The following is a 12,500-nucleotide window of genomic DNA, read 5'->3' as shown; positions in this document are numbered from 1 at the left end:
CGCGGCACTTGCGGTGCATTATTGTTCAGTGAGGTGGAACCCACGATCGTAGAGAAATTAACACAAATGTCCATGTAATTTTCTATCCAGCTGTGCCCAGGGATCCAGCGGCCCGGCCGTGCGTGCATGCGTACGGATACTAATTGATTGATAATGGCCACCGTGCGGAATCGGTGCGAACGGATGGATTTGTTTTGTTACCACTCCTGCCGGCCGGCTGGCAGGCCTAATGACCAGCTTGCAGCTAATTTAAATGGGTTCGAGCATACGCGCGCACACCAAGTGTACTCGATCATGGTCCGGTTCGGGAGTTTGGCGGAAAACGTGCCAACTTGTGGACAAGCGACAAGAGCGCACCAGTGCAGGCCAAGGTAGTCCAGCTTCGAGTGGTGGGCATTACGGTTAGATAACTACGGTTGCAACTTCCAGGATCCCGGCCGCATTCTGCGTGCACTTGCATATGGTGGCCGGCGAACGAATTAGCATACCGATCGTTCGTTCGTTCGTTCGGCCGTGGTGAACGTTCAGCACCGGGGGTTTCGCAGAAGGATAGGAATTGTCGTCAGTGTCACTGTTGCACGATATTGCGATCGTACGCTAGCATCCTGGTGGTTTGGGGTGGTTTTGAGGAATGTCTTGGCGGAACAACGGCAGCCAACAGTAGGAACGTCAAATGGACCAGTTAAGAACATTATTTATGAAGGGCGCACACGGGGTACGAGAGTATTATCGGGGATCTGGATCGCAAGGGAATTAAATGATAAAGCCATTCGCCATTCTGATTAGCGTAATGAGAGGGCTCGGTATCGGTCTACTTGAAGCGATTTGTGAGGTTCTTAGGAATGAAACAAATTAACGGGGGCCAGGGCAATAACGCTGCTTGATTTGTTGTGTCCAAACGATCGTAATTATGATCCGTTTTGATGGCCCTAGAGACACTACAGGTCAGAAGAGGTCCTGAGATTAATTTTTAGAAGAATTGATGCTTCAGAACCAACCACTCACACTTGCCAAAGTCGATTCCAAATCGGTGGTAAGCAAGCTTGAGCAGCTTTCATTTTGCACCCACCTGGACCAACCTGAGCCCCGAGCTCACCCACCTGCGTTCGGGCGCACTCCTGGTATGTGACATGTGCACCCCAAACCTCCGATTGACTAATTAACGCAATTATCGAACGTGACATATTTACTGGTGGGATGGTAATTAAACTTTATCGCTCCGCCCGCTGGTTCCCCTATTATCGCATCGGATCGTAGCTGAGTACGCCAGTCTGGGCGTCCAGGGTGTGCGCTTTTGTGGGGAAACTAGTTCGCGACAATATTGCTGCGGTACCCCGGAATGGATGTGATTCTGGTCTTCGTCACGTACGCGATATTTTGTAATAAGCACCTTACGGTGGCCGCGGTTGTTGATGTGGCGCACGTAACACCTGGACAACTCGCCAAGACCGGGCGAGAACGGGCGGTGCATGGCATGTTTGAACTTGAGCCCCGGAACTCGACTCGACTCGACACCGCGGTGAGCCTATTGAACAAGAATAGAATGGTATTCCGCGACCGGGGCCCCCTTTGGGTGGAGACCTTGACGCCACGCCACACGTTCCGTGTAAGAACGGTTTCAAGATTCTGTTCTAGAAAGTTTCCACCACCGAACGGGAACAGAACGCCGAGGTGTACGAGGGGGAGAGGGGGGTTGGTTTCTGGTTGCACTAAGGCCAGTTGGTGATACCATTGCATAAGCCGCTGTGTGGACCACGGTGACTAAGGACGATGTGTTGTTCGGTTGTGCGCTTTTGATTGAATTGTTCATCGAGATGAGTAAAAAACAGTGGAGAATTATGAGTAAAATACAGGGAACATCTGCCACCATCACTTCCAAAACAACATTACTCTATTTTATTGCATGTGGATAGAAGAAAATATTATGTATTTTGATCTAGTTGATTTATTTGCTTTATTTAAAACCTAATAAGGCAATAAGTTCCCCAGATCATTCTTGTGGCTATTTAAATCTTTTATCATAGATTTTCATTATAAAATTACATCAAATAAAGTTTAGTAAGTTGGGGTATCTTTTGACTCGGTTTCAATCTACTTGCTCTCAAGAGGAATTGAAGTTTTATTTTTATTTTTGAGTGATTAAGCTGTAGTAAATTTGGATGATTAAACACACATATAACCTACACGCCATTCCATCACAAACTATGAATTGAATAACCGAGGAAAAGTTATGAACAGAATAAAGCCAGTTCAATTAGGTGAACAGATGTATGTTTCCTTGACGCAGGATTGTACTGCTATTTGCGCTGACTAGCGATTCTTTCGTAATTGAATCGTCATAAATTTAGTCGATCCAGTAGCCATTGTTATGGGCGTTGGCATAGAAAATGTTTCCACGATTTCGAATCGTTACTCAAACTCAAAGGAGCGACATTATAAAATGGAGATGAGCAGAACCGCGAGTTCATGAAATGGTGGATATCATAAAGACATTCACCATTTTGCGCTCGCAAAAAATTCATCACAGAATGTTATCGGAGAAGCGGAAACATTCCAGACCGGCCCAGTCTCTGTCACTTCCACAGCTGCGGTAATCGTTCGCCTGACAACTACCGTGCGAGCAACGTGCCAAGTCTATTAGAGAACGGCTTGTCTAGGTGATCCACATTTGTCATAAACCGCATTATGGCATCGATCGGGAGTTTCGTTCCGATCGAGGTGACCTTCGAAGTCTTCGGACCCTGACGCACACGGACCGACGATTCCGTTCGATTCGCCATCAGCCATTCTTGGTCACCATCCATCCCTTCCTTTCGCATACAGAGGGACTGTCCGACCAGGACGGAAGCGTTGCTAGGCGTTGCGGGCCACATGCCGATCGGACTACCCTTCCACCACAATGGCCTGTTGCCTGGCATGCCGGCATGGCCGGGGTTGCGGATCAATTATTTTATCTTTTTCCCTCCCATTTTGTTGGTCAACAGACAACAGTGGCCACGGCGTCCAAGAGAGAGACGAACGGTGCGATAAACGGCCTGGCCGCGTTCTGACCCCGCGCCCTCCCCTTCTGGTGCAATACATTCCGATGCACTTCGGTTTAAGGGGTGGTGGATCGTGGGTGCACTCGATCTCTCTCGTGGGGGAGGGAGTAAAGAGCAAAAAGCGAAATGCACCACCCGTTCACCGTGGCCACCGCACTGTGCTGGCAGCAATTATTCGTGGGAAAGGGAAGGGAAAGGAGTGGCGAGTCAAAGAAGAGATTGGGCGTAGAGCGTGCGAGCGAATGACGACGAGCGGTGATCGTGGTCAGTGGCCGGAGTTGGCAAGGAACGATTCGATGGGATCCGATCGGAGTGACACGATCGGTGTATAAAAGGATCTACCGGGGGTCTCAACAAGGCAGAAGCAATTCAAACGTTCTAACAGCTCCACAGCTCCTTCAGCAAACACCCAAAAACCCTCAATCACCATGAAGGTAAGGAGCAGCTCGAAGCCACTGAAGTGTCTCGGAATCCCGTGACCAACATCCGATTGATCCCGATGATCCTGGTGATCCTGGTGTTCATTTGTGTTTGTGTGTTTGTGTGTTTGTTTTTCTTCACAGTGCATCGTTGCCGCCGTTGCCATCGTCGCCCTGGCTGTTGCCGCCGAGGCTGGATATCCTTATGCTGGATACCCGTACGGAGCCACCGTCATCCAGGCTAACGCTCCGGCCTGGCCGTATGCCGGCTATCCTTACGCCCATGCCGCTGCCTACCCGTACGCTGGCTATCCGGCTGCCATCCATGCCTACGCTGCTCCCCATGCCGCCATCTTGGCTGCTCCCCATGCTCCGCTTGCCTCGGTCGCTCACCATGCCGGTGTTGTGCCCGGAGCTACCTCCGTCACTGCCACCCGTGGTGCCGTTCATGTTGCCCCTCTGCCAGGACACGCCGTCTCGCAGAAGCAGCTGAACCTTGCTCCGGCCCCCGGAACCATCTAAACTGATCGTAACCAGCGAACAGTGGAGATGAAGCGAGCTGCATCAGGATATGGAAATTGGATCGATCTGGAACAGCAACCCGGAGAATCACAGTCAGACCGGCGGTCAACTCATTCCAAATGGTCCATTGGTTCTTCGGGAGTGTGATTGAGTATGTGTGAGTGCGTGTATTATAAATGGATGGAGTCTAAAACATGTTTGTTGGTTCATGGTTATCTCAGCCGATTGTACATTTACTGTAAATAGATATTATTTACACGAATAAATGACAATTTTGTAAAAAAAATAACTTTACCTGTTTCGTTGTTTGAATCTATTTAATGTTCTAAAACAGTATGTAGTATACAATTTAAACATTCTAAGTGTCATATCTGCTCCAGAATGAAACAATACAGACCGTTAAATAGCTTTGAATTATATGCAATACGTGCTCTTTGCAACTATTGCCGGAAATTTAATGAGTTCCTAGGTGTTAACTGGCATTGCCATAGTGCCATGCTCTAGATCTTAAATTGTAATAAGATATCTAATATCATTTAACTTTAGTTCTGTGCATATCACACATCCATTTCGAAGGGAGGCATATTGGACTGATTACTTCTAAAGTTATCCATTTTTTTCCTAACAGCGTTATAAATTACGAAAACACTCTGTGACGTACGAACATGACCTTGTGCTGTGCCGATTGGCGAGCTTGCAGCTGTAAATCATGGCAATAAATGTGAAAATCCGATGATTGCGATGATAACACTTGCGCTGTTGTTTTTTTTTGTAACAAATCATGAACAAAATGCTTGGTGAAATAAAACAATAATCTTGATAAAATTACCAGTCTGCTTTAGGTTTCTTAATTTTGTTTTTTGAGTTATGTTAGTCTGCATTTAAACATTATTCAGATAACACCATTAGAATGGCACGTTTTTCAGTCATGCGCCCTTCGCTTTTCGAAAACGTTAATTGAATGAATGGTTTGGAAAGGGCTTCTATAACTATGAATCCATGATTTTATGATGCTCTAGCTCTCCTCAAATCAAAGCATCTAATTTAAATTAGAATTCATCTAACGGCTACAGCCACCGTTCCGCACGAATGTTATTTGAATGGTTTGAAAGTCAACGGAGGCTCGGCTATCAGATCGCTCGCACTAATTCCATGGTGTCTGCATTTAAAAGAACGATGGACTCACGATGGAACCGGAAGGAATGTGTCGGAATTGAGCCGTATCTAAATTGGCGATGTACAACAATCCGTTTCAAATCGGATGTTTGTTCGTCCTTCACGCGCCGTTACTTCCCCCTTTGTGAACGTATAATTTCGGCAGGAGTAATTGGTATATTCGCTTAGTTCTTCTTTCGATAAGCTCTACAGGTGCTTGTCCATTCACTTGGCCGAAGAGTGACAGTGGAAGAGTGCAAGAAAGATGTTCCGACGACCAAGCAGGGAAGAACAAACGTCCATCCTCCTATAAATGGGAGACTGGAGTTTCGGAAAGGCATCAGTTGCAAGCCACCATTGTCAGCAGCACAATCGTGTTCCAACCACAATCAACTTCAAAATACCAAATACATCATGAAGGTAAGTTTGATAAGAATTTCGTCAAGCGATACTTGATCCGAAGCTAAAGATTCTGTTCACTGCAGGTCTTCATTGCATCCATTGCCCTGGTGCTGCTGGCTGTCGCTGAGGCATCCTACCTGCCATACGGTGGAGCGGTAGTGTCCAACTACGTCTCGGCACTGCCAGTGACTTCCTCGGTCGCTTATCCATCGTACGGTCTGTACGGAAAATCGATTCTTCCGGTGGCCACCAAGTACTCGTACCCAACAGTCTACGATAGCTATCCCGCTGTCTCGAAGGTGGTTTCGTACTCGGCCCCAGCAACGGTTTACGGTGGCGCTAAGGTTCTGAGCTATGGTGCCGGCTATGCGATTGGTGCCGGATACGGTTATGGTGCCGGTTTGGGCTACGGCTATGGCAAGGTCCTTCCATCGAAGTACTACTTGTAAAGATTTGACGCATATCGTAAACGGGACACGGACTATCAAATCGACTTTGTACAGAGCTGTTGTGAAAGTGTAAATTGAATTTTAAAGAAAATCAATAAAAAGCATTTAAAATTAATCACAGTCGTATGTCGCCAAATTGTTACTTGAAAAAATCGTTTGATTCTTTGCAATTTGATTTGATTGCATCTTTTCAGTGCGCTTAAAGGATAACGAATGAAATTTAAAAAAAGACACTTCTATTCTCTGTAAAGGTGTCTTGGATTAACCTTAATCAATTAGTCAGTGTATGATAATCAACATCAATCAACCATTAAATGATGGGATATTGTTTTTTCACATTTCAAGTCGAAGAAACGACCAACGACGACGCATAAATGGTTCTTAAGCTGTCCGTCGAAAATTATCGGTTCCAAAGACGGTGTTCATTAAAGATTTATTGTAGAAGGCAATACTTTCAACTGTGTGAAATAGGAAAGGAGCATATATTTTTTCCCATCTTTAAAATGTCACCAATAAACTGATCATTTTGATATTTAAAAAAAAAGTCCAAGGTATCGTGAGATACTAAGAATATAACGAAATAATGTGCTGCACGAAGAACTCCGTAAAAACCTTATTTTTCTTGGCTTTTTCTTATTTTAATTTTATATTTATTTGCCGATATTCATGCTCAGCAATCTGCATGAAATTCATGTTTATGTTTCATAAATTTCATTGTATGAGTTTGCATCGTTCACAAAAGGAACGGGCTATGACTAATAGAAAAGAAATGACGCATCGACAAGCTTCGGATACTTGTTTTCTAATGTCCTTCAAAATGTTTGTAAATTTTAAATGTGATACAAATTATTATTTGCACTTGTATCATTAATATACTATATTATTACTTTTTTATAATGAAAACAGCAGCGCTACCCGGAAATTGCCATTTACCACCCGACGAAACAATGTCAATGGGCAATGGTTTGCTAAGAAGCATGCAGATCGGTTGATAGAATATTAGAAGATTCTGCACATCTATAATTTGCGTCTATTCATATACACAGGTGCGTTTGTGAGAGGCACAGACCGGTAGAGGTCCCCTATCGCTCCGGTATCGTACATTCCGATGCACTTCGTCTCTAAGGGTGGTGGTTCGTGGGTGCACTCGATCTCTCTCGTGGGGGAGGGAGTAAAGAGCAAAAAACGAAATGCACCACCCGTTCACCGTGGCCACCGCACTGTGCTGGCTGCAATTACTCGTGGGAAAGGGAAGGGAAATGAGAGGCGAGTCGAAGAAGAGATTGGGCGTAGAGCGTGCGAGCGAATGACGACGAGCGGTGGTCGTGGTCAGTGGCCGGAGTTGGCAAGGAACGATTCGATGGGATCCGATCGGAGTGACACGATCGGTGTATAAAAGGATCTACCGGGGGTCTCAACAAGGCAGAAGCAATTCAAACGTTCTAACAGCTCCACAGCTCCTTCAGCAAACACCCAAAAACCCTCAATCACCATGAAGGTAAGGAGCAGCTCGAAGCCACTGAAGTGTCTCGGAATCCCGTGACCAACATCCGATTGATCCCGATGATCCTGGTGATCCTGGTGCTCATTTGTGTTTGTGTGTTTGTGTGTTTGTTTTTCTTCACAGTGCATCGTTGCCGCCGTTGCCATCGTCGCCCTGGCTGTTGCCGCCGAGGCTGGATATCCTTATGCTGGATACCCGTACGGAGCCACCGTCATCCAGGCTAACGCTCCGGCCTGGCCGTATGCCGGCTATCCTTACGCCCATGCCGCTGCCTACCCGTACGCTGGCTATCCGGCTGCCATCCATGCCTACGCTGCTCCTCATGCCGCCATCTTGGCTGCTCCCCATGCTCCGCTTGCCTCGGTCGCTCACCATGCCGGTGTTGTGCCCGGAGCTACCTCCGTCACTGCCACCCGTGGTGCCGTTCATGTTGCCCCTCTGCCAGGACACGCCGTCTCGCAGAAGCAGCTGAACCTTGCTCCGGCCCCCGGAACCATCTAAACTGATCGTAACCAGCGAACAGTGGAGATGAAGCGAGCTGCATCAGGATATGGAAATTGGATCGATCTGGAACAGCAACCGGGAGAATCACAGTCAGACCGGCGGTCAACTCATTCCAAATGGTCCATTGGTTCTTCGGGAGTGTGATTGAGTATGTGTGAGTGCGTGTATTATAAATGGATGGAGTCTAAAACATGTTTGTTCGTTCATGGTTATCTCAGCCGATTGTACATTTACTGTAAATAGATGTTATTTACACGAATAAATGACAATTTTGTAAAAAAAATCCCCAACGCCTATCATTTCATTAGTTGTAGCAAAAATCTGGGTTTAATAGAAATGTAGATCGAAGAATGGTCTTTCAGGAACACCTTACCCAAGAGGAACAGCTTAACCAAACTTTAACAATAAGCGCACCCTGTTATAGTCCTCGGGTTTTTTGTTCGCTTTGTACACGATCCTTACAAACTAACGATGCAGAAGAACGATTAAAATGTTTGTTAAAAATGGCCGTTCTTGCTATCCTAATACCACAAAACTCTGCATTGACTTAAAAATATCAGTAGCAAAAGATCTTGTAAAGGCATTTTCTTCATGTGTGCAATACCGTATTACATTTTGAAGGATTATTTCATTGTAAGGTTGCGAGTGTATCTTTTCGTTTATTTTATCCAAGTAGCATTAAAACATTTAGGTTGTTATATTGTGGAATACAAGCAAAGTAAATGCTTGTTTTCTGTAGCAACAGATATGAAAAATCCCTCTTCTACAATCAATAAATATCATAAAAGTATGAAACATCATCGAAAAAAAATGAATCCTAATGTTACTTTTAGGAAAGGGGAGAATATGCAATGCAATATGCAAAATGCCGGATGTTGTCCATCTAGAAAGTGACCTCTGTTGAAATGATATGAAGTATTCTCGACTTACAATACGATTCCCATGCACTCGACAATAAAACCTGTTCTGCTTGTTAAACGACGTAGAAAGATCATACGATCCCAGTAACCTGGGCATTACTTAGTTGTCCATCTGGCGCTAAAACCAACGAGCAGTCATGGCCTGTTACGACTACGAGCCAGTAGTCAAGGAATTAATAGAATCCGGATAATGCGGCAACGGTATCGATCTCTACCTATTTTGATCTCCCATTCTCTGTCCTGCCCAACAATAATCAACCCAAAGTAGACAACAAGTTAAGAGTTTTTTTTTGTAAAAATGCTTCTATTTATTGCATTTCCGGGGTTTGAGTGAAGCTTTTGCAGCAATATGAACGATTAGAAACGGAACGGCGTCCGTCGATCCAACTTACGACCTAATGAGTATGTTATCACTTGTTCAGCATATTGCACGATGGCGACAGATGGTGGGTGGGGCATGAGGGGGCCACTGGGGAGGGAGGGAGCGCATACTGTTTGTGTCTGGGATTTGAGACGGTATCCTGATTGCACGATGGCGATCCTCTGTTTAGATGGTTCCAGGGGCCGGAGCAAGGTTCAGCTGCTGCTGCGAAACGGCATGTCCTGGCAGAGGGGCAACATGGACGGCACCACGCGTGGCAGTGACGGAAGTGGCTCCGGGCACAACACCGGCATGGTGAGCGACCGAGGCAGCCGGAGCATGAGGAGCAGCCCAGAGGGCGGCATGGGGAGCACCCCACAGTGCGGCGTGCGGTGCGTACGCTGGGTATGCGGCATGGATGGCCGCCGGGGGCCACGCAGCAACCGGAACAGCCGCTGGCAGACCACCGTATGGCCAGCCCCATGGCAGCACTCCAGCCTCCGAGACGACGGCCAGAGCCAGAACGACGGCAACGATGGCGCACTGAATGGAAAGGACGAAAAAAAAGGGAACATTGTTGTCACTCTGTTAACTCTCTCCGCCCCTTTGAGGCCGTTACCTTCATGATGATTGGAGTGTTTGTGGTTCGTGTGCTGAACACTGAAGCTACTCAATGGTAATGATCTGCTCGATCGGACGTTTGAACTGATTGTGATGCTTAACCGAAGCGCACCAAAAGGTATTTATACCGATGTACGGTCAGGCCACGGGCTTCCAGAACACCTCGGCGCGAGGTGTCAGCCACCATGTCCACCCCGAGTACCGGGCAAAAAAGGGGGCCACCATACGTGAGTGAGTGGATCACTTTTACCGGCTCGTTAGCGTATAAACAACGTGGCGACCACTTCAAACCTGCGCAGAACTTGCCAATGTACCGCGACCTCACTGGCGGCCCTTACCGGGTGTTCTCGCCAAGGTCCCCGATGTTGCCATCGCGGAAAAGACCCACCAGCCCACCTGGCCCCACCGGCATTCCGGGCATCACGCCACTCGGCAGCCAGTACATAGTATAAGGGGCGATGACGATGAGCGTTTAGCGTTCAGCGATTGAACTCTCTCTCTCTCTCTCTCTCTCTCTCTCTCTCTCTCTCTCTGTCGGGGGACTGCAGAAGGTTCTTGGTGGTGAGTCCCACTGTATGAAGGAAGAGTTGGGTTTTTCAAGTTCAGTGATCCATTTTTAACGCCTTTTGCCCCCTGAGCCCAAACTCAATCAAGCGCAACAGTGAGCACACGGCGTACACTACATAACTGCATGTCCACGGTGACCGCTGGAGCCAGATCGAACCGCTTGAGCCGTGCATATAGTAGTCCCCACCCCAGGGCGGAAGGTGCAGTGCATTCTAAGTGCAGCTCGCGCGCTGCACATGCACTGCGCCCAGTCTAGGAAGATCGGCGATCGGCGATTGGCGGTAGGCAATAGGAGAGTGGGAGTGACAGAGCCCAGAGAGCGAGGCCCGTGCAACCGACCGACATCGATCTTAGAGGGGTCTAGGGGGCCAGCCCCGCTTTCCGTTGAAGTGAAAGAATCTTTAAGTATATAGGAAACCTCCGGCCAGGCCCCGATCGGTCGGTGGTAGTAGTGATGGTAGTTGGTACACAATTGGACCGCAGCCGTAACCGACCGAGTAATTCAACTATGGCGAGGTCGCGATCGTAGTACTTCTCGATGCGGGGCGAAATCGGATCGGATCTCTCGTTCGAGAGAGAAGGAGATTTTTCTGTATAAAAACCGAACCGTACGCTCCGGTAAGGCATCATAATTAATTCAATCGTTCCAAGCGAACCACACCGAAACAACAGCCCTCACCAACCCAAAACCAACCAAAAACCAATCATGAAGGTAGGTTCCCGTTTGGTGCATTCGGGAGTCTCAATTCCTGGTGGAGACATTCCTCCTGATATCCTTTTTCCCTGTTCTTTTTCTTCTTCTTCTTCCGTTCAGTGCATGGTAGCTGCAGTCATCTTGGCCCTGGCCGTTGTTTCGGAAGCTGGACTTCTGCCGTACGGTGGTTGGCCATATGGCCATCTGGGAGCCCCGACCGTGATCCAGTCGAACGTGCTGGCCCATCCGTACGGTGCGATCTCGCACTCGGCCATCCACGCCGCTCTGCCAGCGTACGCACCGCACGCCGCTCTGTGGGCTGCTCCCCATCATGCTGCCATCCTTGCTGCACCGCATCATGGGCCGGCCGCTTCGGTCGCTCACCATGCCGGTGTGGTGCCGGGAGCCACCTCCGTCACTGCTACCCGAGGTGCGGTGCATGTCGCGCCCCTTCCAGGACATGCCGTCTCCCAGCAGCAGCTCAACCTGGCGCCGGCTCCAGGAACCATCTAAACGGAGGATCGCCATCTCCAAGTCAACCACCCCAAACGCCGCGGAACGTCTCGTCTGTCTTTCTTGTCTTGGTTCGTCCTATCGTCCTATCAGTCGAAATTGTGCTATCCCCAAACCACCGACCGCGATTCGATTGCAGGCCCCTTTTGCGGGGTGTCAGCCGATTCGGGAGCGGGCGAGTCATCACGGAATTTCCAAATAAACAAAACGCAAAAATCATTTCACATTTTCTCATAAATTTTGTTCGCTTTGTGTGTATTTCTTTCGGGAATGATGAGATGGCAAATTGGGAATAGGGACACAAGGGTTTGCTAAGGTGTTATTTTGATATCTGGATCCTAAATGAGTGGTTTTACAGAACCTTGGTTTCGTTGAAGCTCGATTTCAAACAACAAGAGATGCTACTGATGAATATTCAGAATGTTTTGTCAAAATTTTAACAATTTGATAGACGTGCACGATAAAGTTCCTGCGACCATGCGAAAAAAACAAAATGGTTATAAAAGCGACACAATAATTCGACAAAGAATTTCCCTTCTTTTTTATATATTTTGTTCATTATTAAGGTAATAAATGAATACCATTAAGCTAAACGTCTTTGGACCGAAGCGACTCAACCAACCACGCATCCAAATCGTGAGCAGTCGAGCGGAACACACGATGAATAGAAGGGACACTCCCTGTCAGCCGTTCGAATTTTGCGTTCCATTTCTTGCCGGTTTCTTGAGCGGCGGTTGGTTGAAAGTGATTAGTTAATTAAAACTTTTAGTTTTGGATGCTCAAACTTCGCGGATCCTCAATGTGCTCGTTTGGAAGGTTAGAGAGGAA

General features: G+C 47.4%; 5 protein-coding genes across 5 annotated transcripts; 4 read left to right on the top strand and 1 right to left on the bottom strand.

Annotated features, from left to right (window-relative positions):
• The first annotated feature begins 3,321 nt into the window (after positions 1-3,321).
• LOC126571194 (adult cuticle protein 1-like) lies at positions 3,322-4,271 on the top strand. Its single transcript, XM_050229512.1, has 2 exons — positions 3,322-3,475; positions 3,605-4,271. The coding sequence occupies exons 1-2, from the start codon at positions 3,470-3,472 to the stop codon at positions 3,980-3,982; spliced, it is 384 nt and encodes a 127-aa protein (XP_050085469.1). The 5' UTR covers positions 3,322-3,469; the 3' UTR covers positions 3,983-4,271.
• A 1,221-nt stretch (positions 4,272-5,492) lies between these two features.
• Positions 5,493-6,013, top strand: LOC126571197 (glycine-rich protein-like). The gene is made up of 2 exons (XM_050229515.1): positions 5,493-5,557; positions 5,623-6,013. Exons 1-2 carry the CDS (start codon positions 5,552-5,554, stop codon positions 5,986-5,988), a joined length of 372 nt encoding a protein of 123 aa, XP_050085472.1. The 5' UTR covers positions 5,493-5,551; the 3' UTR covers positions 5,989-6,013.
• Positions 6,014-7,332: 1,319 nt separating this feature from the next.
• On the top strand, positions 7,333-8,278 carry LOC126571195 (adult cuticle protein 1-like). The gene is made up of 2 exons (XM_050229513.1): positions 7,333-7,486; positions 7,616-8,278. Exons 1-2 carry the CDS (start codon positions 7,481-7,483, stop codon positions 7,991-7,993), a joined length of 384 nt encoding a protein of 127 aa, XP_050085470.1. The 5' UTR covers positions 7,333-7,480; the 3' UTR covers positions 7,994-8,278.
• A 922-nt stretch (positions 8,279-9,200) lies between these two features.
• LOC126571199 (adult cuticle protein 1-like) lies at positions 9,201-10,051 on the bottom strand. The gene is made up of 2 exons (XM_050229517.1): positions 9,897-10,051; positions 9,201-9,820 (listed from the first exon to the last, which is right to left on the bottom strand). Exons 1-2 carry the CDS (start codon positions 9,900-9,902, stop codon positions 9,464-9,466), a joined length of 363 nt encoding a protein of 120 aa, XP_050085474.1. The 5' UTR covers positions 9,903-10,051; the 3' UTR covers positions 9,201-9,463.
• A 966-nt stretch (positions 10,052-11,017) lies between these two features.
• LOC126571192 (adult cuticle protein 1-like) lies at positions 11,018-11,910 on the top strand. The gene is made up of 2 exons (XM_050229509.1): positions 11,018-11,177; positions 11,280-11,910. The coding sequence occupies exons 1-2, from the start codon at positions 11,172-11,174 to the stop codon at positions 11,670-11,672; spliced, it is 399 nt and encodes a 132-aa protein (XP_050085466.1). The 5' UTR covers positions 11,018-11,171; the 3' UTR covers positions 11,673-11,910.
• The last annotated feature ends 590 nt before the right edge of the window (positions 11,911-12,500 follow it).

The sequence above is a fragment of the Anopheles aquasalis genome, chromosome 2, assembly GCF_943734665.1.
Source record: "Anopheles aquasalis chromosome 2, idAnoAquaMG_Q_19, whole genome shotgun sequence".
Lineage (NCBI taxonomy): Eukaryota > Metazoa > Arthropoda > Insecta > Diptera > Culicidae > Anopheles > Anopheles aquasalis.
Note: the sequence above shows the minus strand (reverse complement) of the source record. Positions and strands in the feature narration are given on the sequence as shown.